General features: G+C 42.2%; 1 protein-coding gene and 1 long non-coding RNA gene across 3 annotated transcripts in view; one reads left to right on the top strand and one right to left on the bottom strand.

Moving 5' to 3' along the window:
• Positions 1 to 7,906, bottom strand: part of HBP1 (HMG-box transcription factor 1) — a 29,122-nt gene extending 21,216 nt beyond the window's left edge. The window contains exon 1 of one of the 2 annotated variants that reach the window (XM_084791839.1): positions 7,771 to 7,906. In XM_084791839.1, coding sequence (XP_084647965.1) covers positions 7,771 to 7,785 — 15 coding nt within the window. In that variant the 5' untranslated portion in view covers positions 7,786 to 7,906. Of the gene's footprint in view, positions 1 to 7,632 lie in introns of both variants that reach the window. The other variant, XM_084791840.1, reaches the window with a different exon arrangement.
• A 31-nt stretch (positions 7,907 to 7,937) lies between these two features.
• Positions 7,938 to 16,532, top strand: LOC311603066. The gene is made up of 3 exons (XR_014780939.1): positions 7,938 to 8,071; positions 8,290 to 9,413; positions 15,344 to 16,532. It is a non-coding gene; the product is annotated as an uncharacterized lncRNA (long non-coding RNA).
• Positions 16,533 to 16,552: the final 20 nt, after the last annotated feature.

The following is a 16,552-nucleotide window of genomic DNA, read 5'->3' as shown; positions in this document are numbered from 1 at the left end:
ATAGTAATTTCCCAGAAATGTGATTTCTCAAGTATTAAAGCATGCTTTCTGTGCCTCTCTCTACCCAGGCCTTGAAACCCTGAGCAGATTTACCTCAACCAGTGATTCTCACTTGGCAGCACACATTTGCTAAAAACAAATGATGCCCAATTCCCATCTCCCTAGGAAATGACTTGTTTGTACCAGACCTGTTTAGTGGTTTTTGTTTTCAAACACCCAAGTATGGTGTGTTAAGAACTGCTGGGATTGCTTCTTCTTCCTGGGAAAAACATCAAATGGTGGATGGCTCTGGGGGTTCAGGATTAGGAAGCCAAGGTGGTTTCTGAGGTGAGTTCAGTCTTGGGGGCCGGCCCTCGATCGTGGAGGTAAAGCCAAAGACAAGGAGTGGATCCCCATCACCAGCTGGGCTGCCTGGTTAAGGACAAGTCCTTGGACATTTACCTGTTCTCCCTGCCCATTAAAGAATCAGAGATTATTGACTTTTTCCTGGGCATATCCCTAAAGGATGAGGTTCTCAAGATCATGCCAGTGCAGAAGCCGACACCAGTTGGACAGTGACCAGCTAGCTTTAAGGCTTTTGTTGCTACTGGGGACCACAATGGCACGCTGGTCTTGGTGTTAAGTGCTAAAAGGAGGTAGCCACCGCCATCTGAGGGGCCCTCATCTTGGCCAAGCTTTCCATCCTCCCTGTGCGGAAAGGCTACTGGGGGAACAAGACTGGTAAGCCTCACACTGTTCCATGCAAGGTGACAGGCTGCTATGGCTGTTTTGGTGTATCTCATCCCTGCCCCCAGAGGCACTGGTATTGTCTGTGCTCCTGTACCCAAGAAGCTACTGATGATGGTCTGTATTGATGACTGCTATACATAGGCCAGGGGCCACACTGCCACGCTGGGCAACTTTGCCAAGGCTATGTTTGAAGCCATCTCCAAGACATAGATGTCCTCTGAGAGACTCCATGTAGCAGGGGATAGGGACAGATACTGGGACTTGCAGTTGGACTCTGGGTGAAGAGCTGTGAGTTGTATGAAAGAGTCAGAGGATGGAATGGAAGGACGGACGGAGTGGGTGGGGGTTGTAAGGAGCTTCACAAGGAGACATGGAAGGGTGGCAGATCTAGACCCAGGGGGGCCTGCACAAAGTGATGCACCAACCAAGGACATTGCAAGCAGAGAACCTAGACCCCCTGTTCAGTTGTAGCCAGTGGTCAGCTCATTCTCCACATGGGGAAGGGGCCGGAAAGAGACTGTTCACCCAGTCTCCTTATCAGAAATTCACTGATCATCTCGTGAAAAACCCACAACAGAGTCTCTGTTCAGAGGACTCAGGCTCCAGCTGTGGCTATCACATGGGGTTTTTAAACAAGAAAAATAAAGTGAATTAAGTCCTTAAAAAAAAGTGCTAATATTAAAAAGATGATTGCTAATAAGCTGGGGGTTATATAGCTCAATGGTAGATCACCTGTTTATCATACCTGACTAGGGTTCAGTCCTCAGGACAAGAACACACTTTTTTAATCAAAAAAGGTAATTTAATGAGTATTATTCAAGGCATTACATTAGCTGCAACAATGAACAGTCAACCAGAATGTCAAGAGATCTAGGCTTTAGTGTACAGAGTAAGGCTTAGCTGTCAATAGGAAAAAGGTAGACTCCCAACAAAAGACACTCACATCAGCAAACTGTTAGATCTGGCAAGGTGCCACTGGATGAGGTCAGGAAAATAGAGAAACTAGTATCACCAGGAAGTAGGAGGGCCTTGAACACTGTGTGGTCATAGATGCTAAAGCCGTAAAGTGGAGTAGAGTGAGTCTTAATCCTAGTGTAAGAAAATGGAAGAAAGATAAAAGGGTAAGGACTCTGAAATCAGATTAAATATAAAATGGGTTTGTCAAAAACCTATACACTATTAAACCTGTTTTTTGAGAAGTGGAACAATTAAGAGTACAGTGATAAGGAAAAATGTTTCAAATACCTAACACAAAGTACATCTTCAATATTGAATGGTCAGTGTTATTAGAATGATCAGACAACAGGGAACCACTAATAATATGGACTTGAGATCTGGCATGAGTGAAACTACAAACAAGTTCTTTCAATCTGTACAAATCATATTAAAACTATGAATAGACGAGGTCTGTAAAACATGCAGGGGTTATGTTTTTAAAGAACACTCACTCTGTATAAGCCAACTGCTTCCAGATTCCTTTGCAGGAATCTTGTAAAAGGTGATGACAAAGCTAGGCATGGTGGCACAGGCCTTTAATGCCAACACTCAGGAGGCAGAGGCAGGAGGATCTCTGTGAGTTTGAAGACAGCCTGGTCCAGGACAGCCAGGACCCCAGGAGAAACCACAAAAAAAAGCAAAACCAAAATAAAACAAACAAAAAAGGGTGACAAGTAGTTACAATGCAGATTCCTTACTTAGAAACTCCTAAGACACACAGAACTAGTCATTCTTCCCAAGTTTTCTGAAACAACTAATGCTAAGTGTAGATCACAGGTTTTAATTCACCCTTTAGAGATCTACTGAACAGCTTAAAGAACATAATTCAATCTGGCTTCCTAACTTCAAACCCTTGTGAACATCCATATTATATTCCAAACACTGTGAACTAGACTTCAACTACAGCTGCATCTGGAAAATAGCCCCACTTCACCATCATTTTCAGGTAGCCTTTGTCTTAGCAATGCTGTCCTGAGCCCACAGAACTACAACTGAGCATGCCTTGCCTGCCTCCCCTGCAGAGGGCTTTGCTTTTGTCATTCTCCCCAGCTAGGTCTACCCACTCCCAACCCACTGTGCTGCAGTGGCTACCATTCATCATGTACAGTACACTTAGATTAGCCATCGCTCAAAATTTCAGCACCTGCCCTCTTTGTCACAATCTCATCACAGCTTAATTGTGGGAGCAACCCTAATTTTAACTTTAAAGCAGAACTACTTACAATTAAAAGGCCAACTAAGTATTTACTGTTATATATCTCACTACTTATGGTCAAGTCTGGGTTTTGGCTTAGGTTTTTAAAGGGTTTTTATGTTTTGTTTCTTTAAATAAAGTTTTGATTTTGTTTGTTTTGTCGCACAGGGTTTCTTTGTATAGCCTTGGCTGCCATGGACTCACTCTGTAGATCAGCCTGGCCTCCAACTCAGCCTGGCGATCTGCCTGCCTCTGCCTCCCAAATGGTGGTATTTCAGGTGTGCGCCACAATGCACAGCAAGTTTTGATTTTTAAGGTCTTTATTTCCTATACAGGAAAAGAAAGCCTAAACTTGAAAATAAAAGGCTCACACTTTACTCGTGTGGTTGCATAATCTGGATCCAGTAATTTATCTTCAAACTCACAGTGCTACTTATCTCACAGGGCCAGCATAAGAATACAGCACATGAAAACACACATGTACAAAGATTACATACAAATACAAGTCGCTGGTCTGTGTCTTCTTATAGTTCATGCTGGGGAAAGCAAGACCTCTGAAAATATAAAGGTACCCCACTTCAGCCTTTCCTCAGAAACAACCCACATACATTAGATAGGAATTAGATGGTACTCTGATAAACAAGCTTCACTCTCAAACACCTCCTGCTAGAGCTAACCCTACTGTTCACTCCCATTGTATACACTACTTTGGCACTAGAATGAGCAACAGGACTCGCCTTGTATTTAAGTTAAATAGGCACATGTCAATTCTTCATTAAATCAACGACTTTCAAAGGTTCAATTCTCTAGTTGTACTTTAAAAGCTATGTTCAAAAATTTAAAACATAATGTTTTGTTCTAAACTTTCAGAAGCAAGTATCTACATACTCTTAGAAAGAAGAACAACAGTGGACAACAAACAAGCTGGGTTTTTAAGACACCTGCCTCCCTCCCTCCAGAGCACTGCCACACAATTCACATTTTTGTTACTCAAAACGGCTCTGTGAACATTATGGATGAGGAAAGCAGGACCCTGGCCACTGAATGAGATCATTTCCTTCTAAAAATATAAAAAGGGGGAAAACTTTAGCTCAAAATATATTAGACTTTGGTTTGCAGGAGTTTCTATGCTGGGCAGTGGATGTACACGCCTTTTTAGTCCCAGCACTCAGGAGACAGAGGCAGGTGGATCTCTTGAGTTTGAGATCCACCTGGTCTACAGAGTGAGTTCCACCAGCATTGTTAGGGACACACAGAGGAACCCTGTCTTGAAAAACAAACAAACAGAAAGTTTGTCTCTAGAGTCCTATCTTTTCTTCAGTGATCCTTATCAACTGTGAAAGGCCTTCTCTCTGTCTGCTCTCCCTCAGTCTTCAAGGACTTCCATCCAAACTACTTGTTCCAATTGTTTTGAAAAAGGAGCTGAAGAGAAGGCAATGTACCATCAATATATACCTCTGACAAGATTGAAAATGAATTATGTAACTACAAGCTACATAACAGTACTAAAACAAATTTACATTCAACTTTCTAAATCAAAAACAATCAGAAGGCTTTACTGCAGTCCTTTTAGAATACTTCACTTATTTTATGTCACGTCTTTGACAAATCTTTCTCCACTCTAGCTTGCCACTGAGCTAAAAAATGAAAACAAGCCGCCACACAGTGGGTTTTGGCAACTTTGCCACTGTAGCTTACCACTTAGTACCACCTTGTGGTCCTCAACAGTTTAACCACTGAGATCTATTTCCCTACTTGTCAATAAAACTAAAACTTATCCACTTCTCAATTGTTACAGGTATAAAAAAATACACCTCACATCCCCTTCCTTTGCTAAAACAAATCAAAGTAAATTATTTTCATTCTCAGTCAACATGAAATAGAATACAGACCACATGAAACTTTCTATGACCAGTACTGTCAATTCAAATAATATTTAAGTCATTGTGGAGGCTGAAGAGAAAGATGGCCTCTTCAGAGGCCTTAGGTTCAATCCCCAGCACCCACATCAACCCACTATGGTGTTTTAGTTCCTTTTCCAGTCTGGTAACTCCAACTACCTCTTCTGGCCTCCTTGGGTACTGCAAGATGTGGTGCAGAGAGACAAGGCAAAACACCCCCCCACCCCCCACCCCCCCACCAAACAATCTTTTAAAAAAGTCATCTAATGAAAAATCTGAAATCATCTAAAATTTATATGACAGGAACTATTTTCTCAAACTTACCTGTAATCCTAAACATTTTCATATTATTACAACAACCTAAGAAAACAATGGTTTTGGGTTTTGTTTGTTTGATTTTGTTTTTTGGTCCAGGCATGTTCAAAATCATCTAAAATTTATACGAAAGAAACCTATTTTCCTAAACTTGATTATACTCCTAAACATCTTCATCCTACTACAACAACCTGTGAAAATAGGTTTGTTTGGTTTTGGTTTTGTCCAGACATGGTAGTAGACCGACCTGAGCACTCAGGAGGCAGAGGCAGGAAGCTCACTGTTCCAGCCTGGTCTACAGAGTCTACAAGCCACCTGCAGCTACAGAGTAACCCTGTCTAAAAAACAGAAACGGCTGCATTTCTGTACTATCATTAATGGCTTTACATTTCAATGATATCTAATAATAGATGACAGTCACAAATTCAAGGCCAGTCTGGGTTACAGACTTCAGAATCTTCAGAGCAGGTAGTTTATTCAATTAAGGTCATGCCATTTGTCTTTTAAAAAAAGAAAGAAATTGAAGTATATTAAAGACTTTTTTCTCCTTTTGTTTTGTCTTTAAGAAAAGGTCTTACTATGTGTAGTAAGTGTATATGTGAAATAATTAATTTAAAAAAAGAAAGAAAAAGGGTCTTACTAGTCTGGAACTCACTATGTAGTAGCAGGGGTCATAACCCGTTCGCGTGCTTGTACCTCCCGCGTGCTGGGACTATATACCAGGGATGGCTGAGAAAAACTTCCATAATGAAAATGTAATATAAATTACGATTGGGAGTACAAAGTAAATGCAGATTGAAATGTGAAAGTATATAATTACTGATTTTTGGCAGCTACAACTAAAATGTTTCAAATTTCCTTACGTGATATATAGGTATTTGTCCATTTTTAATTTTTGTGATCTTTTCCCCTAAGTACACGATGTGAAATCTAAAACACATAATATCTGCCCTTGTTTAACTAATAAGTTAGGGAGTAACTTCTTGAGATAATTTAATGTGAATACGAGAGTACTGATCTATTTATTTCCCACCCACACACAGATCAGATTGTAATGCACACAAAGACCCGCAGGCCCGGTATCTAAGTTCATGCCATATGCCTGCTTCACTGGACACCGGGAGAGACTCTAAAGATAAAATAGAGATGATCTGATGGTATAGCGTTTAAGACAGAAACTGCGAAACGACCAAAAAAGAAAAAACACTCAGAAGACAACCTTTTATTTAATCAGGGAAATGAACAAAGGAAGGGCTTTCCCACGAAGAAAAGGCAACTAGATTTCTAAAAAACCAAGCTGAGAGCCACAAAATAAAATTTTAAAAGATTCTGAAATGTACCAGTCGAGTTGAGTAATGTTTAGATAACCATTTCTTCTTCAAAAACCCAAAGTACTTGGCAAAAACTGAGTTTCCTTGGACTGTAACACAATATCCCCCAATACTTTTAGCTTCACAAAGCTGAGGATTAAGGGGAGAGGTGGAACTGCAGAACCAACACAAACTTACAGCTCCAGACCAGCTGTATTCGAATACTTGGTTTATGTTAAAAATCACTCCAATTTTTAAACCGTAACTCGTCCTGAAACCCCACTCCCCAGATGGTGAAGCTCTCTTAAGCCCCACAGAGTCCCAGCAGCAGCAGCAGGTACGATGTGCCAATGCGTCCCGCCCAACTGTCAGTGCTTTCCCCCGAGTCCTGAAAAAAAGTCCCCGAGAGTGAACTCCACAGCGTTCAGCGCCGGAGCTCGCTAGAGCGAGGCTACAAAACACGGCTTCGCCCGAACTCCTTTTTTGTTTGTTTAAATCTGCCTGCAGAGGGAGGAGCCTGGCCTCGCCCGCCGGCCTCGGTGCCGGGTCAGGCCGAGCAGCGCCTCCCAGAGCTGGCCAAGTCCACCCCCACCTCTTTCGCCATTCATCGCTTCCTCCCCTCCCCCCCCTCCCCATCATGTGACCACAGCCTGGACGCCAGGCTTGTTTTCCCCCTTGGCGCAGCCCCACCGCGCAGGCGCCTCGCAGCCCATTCATTCGAACTGCGTAACAATGAGCCCCGGGCCCGACGGCTCCGCGAGCTCCCCCGCCCGGCTCTGGGGCCCAGGGGCAGCTTCGCCTCCCGGGAGCCCCCAGCCCGCCTGGGCTCGCGGCCGCCATCCGCCCCTCGGCCCCGCCGCTGGGAGTGGCGAGTCAAACTTTCCGGAGCCCTCCGGAACGCCAGGCCCCTCCCCTGCCCCGGCCCCTTCCCCGGCAGCCCCCACCGCGAGCGCGGCCGAACCCCGGGCTCCGCCAACCCTGCCCCCCCCAATTCCCGGGGGGAGGGGGGGACCCTGGGCGCCGCGGCCGTCCAGCCCCGGAGAGCTCACGGGAGGCCCCGACGGCGGGCTCGCCGCTGGGAGTCGAGTGCCGGGCGGCCCGAGGGTCGAGCGGCCGCAGCCCGGCCCCGACGCTCCAGCCCCTCCCTTACCCGCCCCCACCCCTCGGAAAGCCAGCGACCACACACCGTCAGGACGCCGGCCGCCTGTCGCGACAGCGTCGCCAGCAGCTTGCCTGCGCGTCTCCCGACGGCCGCCCGCCTCCCTGGTGCGCGCCGCGACTCCGGCCGCCGCGTTCACTCCTCAGCCGAAACTTTCCTACTTACCAAACCCGTCGCCATTACCAAGTCTTTCAAGCTTCGTCTTCCCCCTCCCCTGAAGCCCCCGGAGGCTGAGCCTTCGGCCGCCTTTTTCGTCTTTAATTGGTCTGTAGAACTGCCATTCTAAGATCTTGCTTTTCCATTGGGCAGTGCCGTGGTCCGTCTCGGTGGGCGGGTATGTATTGACTTTTCTGTTGTGTTTACTGGAGAAGGTGGCTTGTCAATCACTACAGAAAGCGCTTCGGATTGGATTGCTGCCGAGACTCTGGGGACCGGAGCCAAACTTTGCTGTCGAAGTGGATTGTGGGTTAGTAGTTTCAGTCTTGCTCCCTCGCTGGGTAAATTACCGGTGGGAGGAGCTGGTTGGACTACATATCCCAGAGATGAACGCACAGCTCAGTCTTGATAGTAAACAAGAGTCATAGGGACACGTGTATCAGCTCGTTTGTTTTGGTGTCTGAGACAAAAGGGAGGGGGCGGAGGGAAGGAGTGTTTTAAAGCCAGGGCCTCCTCTCTTCCTTTTAGGCTCCTTGAGGCTTCCCAGCATCCTCCATCTGTTGTTGCAGCACCCATTCCAGGCCATAAACAGCAGAATCGCTTGCTGCTCAAAGTTTGGCAGGTGGCCAAGGCATTGTTTTAGTGCGAGGGGAAGAAGATGACTGCACAAGCGGAAGCAGCGCAGGCTCGCCAGGGACTTGATCACTCACAAATCACGGCCCAGGCACGAGAGGGATTACAAAGGTTGATTCAGAACTGCCTTCCGTAGTGCGTTCGCGAGATTGTTTTATTCAACCTTTGCCTCACTACGCCCACAACAACTGAGGAAGATTTACCAATGTTCAGTTTGGCCAGGATTCGTTGAAAAACAGCCAAGTGACGTCCACTGTAGGAATGAGATAATATCGGGCTCGAGGATTTACACAGCTGTTAGTGGACGATTGCTTTGAAATTGAGGCGTTTGAAGCGATGTTTCCGTCTTGGCCTACATTTTCCTTAGTTCACACAGAGAAGTGTCGGTATACCGTATGCTACAAACTTACTTAGTTGTTAGATCACTTCTAAGTTTCTTTGGCGAATAGTTTAACTGTGTCTCCTTTCCTAAGGGCTCAGAAAGAAAACTGTCCTTCCACCAAGTTCTTTCTGATGTTTCACCAGAAGTGGGCAATGGCTTCTCAGCTTTAGTTACCTTCCTTTTAAAGGAGGTTGCTCATAGCATCTGGGCGCAGCTAGTCTGTAATTGGCATTTTTATTATTCATATTATAAGCATTACTATAGGCATTATTGAGCTTTTTTCTTTGAACCTGAAATGTTTAAGCCATTTAAGCTATGGAATAGGTTTTATTTTTTTCTGATTATTAGAGATGCAATGAAAATGGAGTGGAAGTAAAGGAGTTGCTAACAATTCTTTTAAAGATTTAGGGAAGAGCTCGAAATCAGCCGCCTTTAAAACTGTCCACATTTCTTGGGTTTCTAAATGTACTTGAAAGCTACATAACAGAATCGATAAACAAGAGACTACTTATATATGGTTGAAACAAGATTTCAAATTCCTTTGAGTTCTACATTTGGACTCTTGAGGTGGAAACTTTCAAACTTCCAGCCTGGCATGGTGGCGCACTCCTTTAATCCCAGCACTCGGGAGGCAGAGGTAGGTGGATCACTGTGAGTTCGACGCCAGCCTGGTCTACAACGCAAGTCCAGGCCAGCCAAGGCTACACAGAAATTCTGTCTCAAAAAAATAAAAGAAAAAAGAAAAATAAAAAATAAAAAATAAATAAAAATGGCACTTCCAAGTGAGCAGAGGTTGACATTGTGTTCACAAATTGTAATCAAGCATTATTTTCCTCAAAATAATCCAGAGGAAACCAAACGAAATGTCTAATTTTTGTATTTAAAAAAAAAGTAAAAGATTCTAATGTACAGCTTCCAGATACTGCAGTGTCACCCCAAAGAGCATGACTGTGTTTCAACAATTTCATGTTTGTTGTATTTTCTTTTATTAGTGGAATGTCATCAAGATCCATAACTTAAAAACAGATATGCCAGTATTAATTTCTTAGCCAAATAATAATTTATATCCGTAGGATATACATAATTTAAAGTCAATAGTTGCTATCATTAAAATATACTTAATTTAAAATTAATATCTGTGATACTTATATGTTCTTGAAACTAAAATGTTGTGTTTTCCAAAACTGAGATCTTGAAAGCCTGAGCCACTGATTTATCTTTCCTTCTAGAGTATGTAAACCATGACACCAACTCCTCCCCTCCCACCTCCAATGTCACTAAAAGAAAGGGAGGGGAAAGCCTGAGTGATGATTTTGTTAAGCTGTAAGTTCTCAGGATGGGAAGAATAAATGTAACTTCAGATAAAGATACTGCACATTAATTATTAAGTCCTATCCCTTGTTGATTCCATAGATCTTTCCCATTCATGCATGCATTTAATGCTATTTATTGACCCCTTGTACCAAAACAGTACAAAGATTTAAAACATTTGTCATACTTTATCTTACTTATGTCTAAGTCTTTAAATATAAGTTAGATTTGCATAGTTTCATTAAAGGTAAAAATATAATTATAGAATTCCCCCCACTTTGTAGCAGATATTTAACCCTGTCTTTTTACGTCCTTGGGGGAGCTAAGTGAACACCTTAGTACATTATGCATATTTAACATGAGCATAATTTAATTTGATTAACCAACAAAAGCCAGAATAAAGATCAGTAAGATCTTAGAAATCCTATTCCTCAGATGTTTCATCATAAGAGAAACGTAAAACAAACAAACAAACAAACAAAAACCCTCCTCTTGGTTAGTGTGTTTACTGTACACATGCATTAAATCTATGCTAAAATGTGAAAAAAAATCAGCAGTTTGAAAATTTATTTTAAACAAGTTTTAGTTAGTTAAAGATGGTAAAAAAAAAAAAAAAAGAAAAGAAAAGTTGGGGGGGTAGCGGGGACTACTTCTGACATGAACTCTGGTACTCCTGATTTGCTCACCTCCCCTTGACAGGGAGACTGTGCTGGCTCATAGAGGAAGGGGATGCAGGCTATCCAGATGAGATCTGATAGGCTGCGGTCAGCCGGTAGGGGAGGAGGTCCACCATCCAGCCCACAACCCTCCACCCTCAGAGGGGAGGGGACTAGGACGGAAGAGGAAGGGAGGGCGGGAATGGGAAGAAGATATAAGCAAGGGGATAGCAATCAGGATGTAATATGAAGAAATTATAATTTTTAAAAAAGTTTTTAACTTTTTGTTTTGTTTTGTTTTGTACAAATGCTACTTAGAAGTTATTTCATCTATTTAGAGATGAAATTAAGCAATTTCCCTGGATCCCACTATAACTAGAACAGTTGCTACTTTGCCAAACAAAAACTCAGAAAGCCCATGACGTCTACTTGAATACTTATGATATCACTATCCTCATTATCAAAAGGCTCAATCAATATTGCAATTGAGACAAAACCATATAGTTCAAAATACTGTCCCCAAAGTGTCTGATACCATTTTGGGGAGACTATTTAAACTCACACAGATATCTCCATATTATCCTACTGTTTGAAAACAAGTTCACTTTGTATCTAACTTAGTTCAGAGTGTTCATGTAGCGTGTGGAATGTAATGCCTAGAAGGTAGTTGCATCATTTTGGAGCTGAATCATAATTCTCTTCATATCTTTGATAAGGCAGCTAGAAGTCTGGATTTTGTTCAGGTGACCATTAAGCAGGACCTTTGGCAGCTGATGTGTGGGTAACTTCTCCCTAAACCCATCAGGAAGAAGAATCAGCAAAAGTTGCAGCAAGAGCGATTTTGGGGGTTCTTGCTCACCTAGCTGAGATTGTTCATGTCCTCACTAAAGTGGGGGATATGAGAGAGACTTGGGTCCTGGGAGTAGGAGAAAGGTTGTGTTCAATTTTAGAGGCTAAGCTTGCAATGGTGGCAAAAGACATCTGATACAGGGTACCTCTAACACTTGCGTGTATTCACTTTTGTTTGCACACTAAGAGATAACAGTCTATAGAAATAAAGTTGAGTACCCTCGGAAAAGGGAGGCGACTACTGCTTTTGGTATCATTTGCTCTCCAAAGTTCTTGCAGATGTGCCCAATTTAGTATAAATGAAAGAAGGGTAGTCAATAAATAATTTCATTTAATCTCACATCTGGTTTATAAACTCAGCTGAAATAACGATTTTTAGGCCACTTATTGAAAAATTCCTAGAATGGATATTTGTTTTCTGACCTACTTAACCCAAAAGTTTATAATATTTTTTGGCATTTCTACTTGGAGGTTCTGTATACATTTTTATTTGCTAGCTAAAATACTTCACTTTAAAAATAATTGTCTCATAAAGAACATGTAAAATCATAGAAATAGTTTCTATGTTCACAGCTTTCATAATACTGTGCCAATAAACTAATGCTTTTATTAATAATGCGCCCTCCCACCATCACATCATGCCTTTTTTCTGCCACTCTCTGTCTCTGAGACCATCTTTTGGTCTGGCATAAGTAGGTGTCTGATGAGTAGTAAATAACAAGAGGAAATAAGAAGCATGGGTTTTCTTATAGGTCACATTTGTCATGTGCTGTTTTGAACACTGATGTTTTAAAATATCTGTGCGTTAAGGGCTACTTCTTCTCTGTAGCCATTACAGGTTAAGCATCACTAGCCAAGAAATCCAATGCTGTGGAGTCTGAAATGGCAAGCATCCTATCAGCTCTCACAGTTTTCAGATTGCAGCAGTTCCTGGATCTCACATCTTCAAATTAGTAATGCTTGGTGGGTGAAGTACGCAAATACACCAAATTCCAAAAAGATCAGAAACGTTAAGTAATTCTAGTCCCAAGCATTTCAGATAAGATACTCAACTTGTACAGCTATGCTAAATACTGGTTTTGTCTACTTCACCATGTCACTAATGCAAACAATATATGTCATTGTCATCCTCACCATCAAGTGTGTGTGTGTGTGTGTGTGTGTGTGTGTGTGTGTGTGTGTGTATTCATAATGCACTGTAGTTTTGAGGCATTGACAATATTCTAGTGATATTTACGGTTACTAGTGGAAAATATTCTTATAATGGCCACCTATCTTAAAAAACTAAACTATGCCACTTCTGAAATTTTCATTTGTAATGGAGAATAGTGGTGCTTGCCTGTGGTCCCACATGCTGTGGAGGGTGGGTGGGAAGATGGCTTGAGCCCAAGAGTGCAAGAACAAGTTGGGGAGCTTAGTGAGACTGTCTCAAGAAAACAAAAACAAAAGAAAAAGTATTTGTTCATATGTCAAGAGCATAGTCATGTAAAGGAAGGTACACTTGCACTGAATGCTGGCCTAAAGGAGGCAGGTGGTTCCAGGGTTGTGCAGTTCTCTTGTTGAACAGTAACACACAGGTTGGTGCCCAGTTGGGACAGAAATAGAAGGTAAACAATTAGAAGTAACTTTATCTAGGGCTGGAGAGATGGCTCCACTGTTAGCACTGGCTACTCTTCTAGGACCTGGGTTCAATTCCCAGAACCCCCATGGCAATTCCCAACTGTCTGTAACTCCAGTTCCAGGGGATTGACACTCTCATCTAGACACATATACAGGCAAAACACCGATGCACATAAAATTATATTTTAAACAGTAACTTTAATTTTTAACTTAATTACTTTTAAAGCCTTTCACATTAAATATACAATGTTACAGGCTGGAAATGAAACTCAGTGGTAGAGTTCTTGCCCTGAGTTAGATCCCCAACACTGCACAAAGAAGAAGAAGGAGGAAGGGGGAGGGGAGAGGGGGAGGAGGAGGAGGAGGGGGAGGAGGAGGAGGAGGAGAGGACGACAACCAGGCAGGGTAAAGCCCATAACCAGCCATTCTGGAAAGTGAGGGAAGAGGATCATGAGTTCTAGGCCACGCAAGGCTTCATTGTAAGACCAAGTCTGCAGAAACCAAAGTTAAGTAATAGAGATAATTTATATTTTTGTATCAGGATGGTTGCAGCCAAGGCAAGATTAAGAACGTACTTGCTGGGTATCTAATGTTATTTACCCAAAGCTTGCTCAGTCTGTGCAGATGTGTGTGTGTGTGTGTGTGTGTGTGTGTGTGTGTGTGTGTGTGTGTTACATGTTACATGTGTGGCACACACATGCTGTAGCATGCATGGAGGTTAGAGGAAACTTGCAGGAGCCTGGTTAACTCCTTCCACCTGTGGATCCAAGGGATTAGACTCAGTCCATCGCACCAACCCCCACCCACATTTTACTTTTTATTTTGGAGTCCTAGGCTGGTTAGGACCACTACACCTTGATCCCTGTACCATTTAGTAGAGTACTCCCAAGTATTTTCTCTTTACTCATAAATGGATGAACCTACCAACTACATTTCGGGGGATCATAGATAGGGCTGGGGTTCCAGAAATGCATCTGTGTTCCACTCATCATGGGTGGTTATACATGCAGTGTTCCCTGTCCATCTAATAAAAAGAGCCAAACAGGAGGGAAAGACAACCAAGGCTCCTTTAACTTTTCCTTGTGCATAGAAAAACAAAGGTCATTTTTGGGTTTTCCAGCTAAGAGTAACATGCTACTATGAAACAATTATAGTTGGCAACAACAAAATATATGTAAATGTGTATATGTGTATATGCCAAATACATCTACACACCACTTTGGAGTGTCATGTTTCTATTCAGGAGAATGGCAAGTAGGCTATGGTTAAATCAAAATCTGAGGAGACCACATCTTCAAGTAGCTGACACTTCATCTTAATATAAACAGTAAATTCTGTATAATAGATCACCACATCTTACTATATTCAGATAACAGATGTTTTATTAGAGAATTATAGGGAAATTTTTTAAGTTTGTAAAGTTACCATATATAAAAAATAAAGACCCATATATCAGTGAAATTTTTCAAAATTGACTCTTATGTAAGACTAGCTTATAATTGTCATTAATTGGATTATTGGCTTAGACTTTGACAAGAAAGGATTTTCCATGTGTTCTGCTACTGATGCGCAACAGTCTAGGTGAAGTCATGGATTATTTTGGGGTGCAGATTGAACTGAGGTCCCCCGAAAATAACTGGTATATCTGGCTGCTTACATTTTTACAATTCATTAACTATAATAATAAGATGTATTTATTTTACCATATTTTTTGGACCATAAGATGCACCCAGTTTTTAGAGCAGTAAAACAAGGGGGAAAAACATTCTGAACCAAATTAGTACTAGCATAAAATATTTATTAAAATATAACAAAATATGGTAATATTAAACAGTGTTAACAGGAGGAAAAAATTAGAGACTTGAGCACTTTACTAGATTTCTGGAAACCCCAAAACGTGGCCCCACTGGAGTCAAGGAGGGACAAATGGTAGCTAGAGCTTCCTTATTGCTACACATGTTAGTGCACCCCCACCCCACCCAGCCGCCATGCTCCCTACAGCAAGCTGGCATTCAGCTCAGCTCAGCGGGGAGTGGGGGTGGGGTGGGGGAAGCCCATGACCCAAGCTCTGTGTGAGAAGGGATTTCAGATTTTGGGGGTACCAATACTGTCCACACCTTCTTGTTCCCAGGGGACAAACTGAACTCCTGCGCATGTTCCTTAGCTGGCACTCTGAAGACATCATAGGTAAGTGGCTTCTTTGTTGATGCCCGAAGGGCAGCAATCAGACCATAAGGGGCATCCTAATCCCACCCCCCCACACACACTTTTTTGGGGGGAAAGTCTTATGGTCTGAAAAATACAGTAGTTTTTTGTTTTTTCTGGTTTTGGCTTTTTGAGATAGGTTTTCCCTGTGTATCCCTGGCTATTCTAGAACTCATAGGCTAGCCTTGACCCAGAGGTCTGCCTGCCTCAGCCTCCCAGAGTGCTAGGATTAAAAGCATGTACCACCACTGCCTGATGAGAATTTTTAAAATACTTGTGAACACTCTATTTTTCATTGTTTACCAAGGATTTCCACCTGTGAGATTATTTTGGAACAGGTGGATCTGTCTAAATAGCTACTGTAATTTCTTTCCTTCAGTCTGCACCTCACACACTAATAACTTTAAGAGGCAGCATTCCTCCTATTTCTCTCTGGAGTGTTACTGTTTCAGTTAGCTATGAGAAGTCCCTTGTGAGCTGCTTAGCAAAGCCCCAGTGCAGTGCCTCCAAACTCACATGGTGTTTAAGACTACAGAAAGTTATCTAATCATAATGACACTTCTTTCAAAAGTTATCTGTACTGTTAGGTACACTGTGAAAATGAAAACCACTCAGCACATTTCTCACTCCTACTCTTCTCTGTAAAATCCTGCAGCCTTGTTTCACTGCAAACTCCACACAAACCATTTTATGGGGCTTGGGTGCCAATGTTAAGAGCAACCCAAAGATATTTATCCAACTTCCATTACAGGTTGTATTTTTGTTAAAAACATAAGTGATAAGCCCTAACTCATACGGATAAGCAAGAAAAACACATACCTTTCTAAACTTATTTAAAACAAAATGAAGAATCTTATTCTCTAAGAGTTGCTAACTTTCCTTAGCTGCACATGTATACTTAAGAGGTGCCATCTTTGAATGGCAGCCTCATCAAAGAATCCTGTAAGTAAGGTTCTTCACTGTTGATGTAATGACATCCACAAGCCAAATGAGCTGTTTTAATTAGGAAGTGCTACACATAAATTCCCCAATTAGCCACATTTATGTGGTTATTCTAAATGGCCAAAATAATATGCAACATACCAAAATAGTTAAAATCTTACACAGACCTACAGTCATGCAAAGCTGTACTGAT

This window comes from Acomys minous (genome assembly GCF_964271855.1).
Source record: "Acomys minous genome assembly, chromosome: 8".
Taxonomy (NCBI): domain Eukaryota; kingdom Metazoa; phylum Chordata; class Mammalia; order Rodentia; family Muridae; genus Acomys; species Acomys minous.
This window is presented reverse-complemented; position numbering and strand designations above follow the sequence as displayed.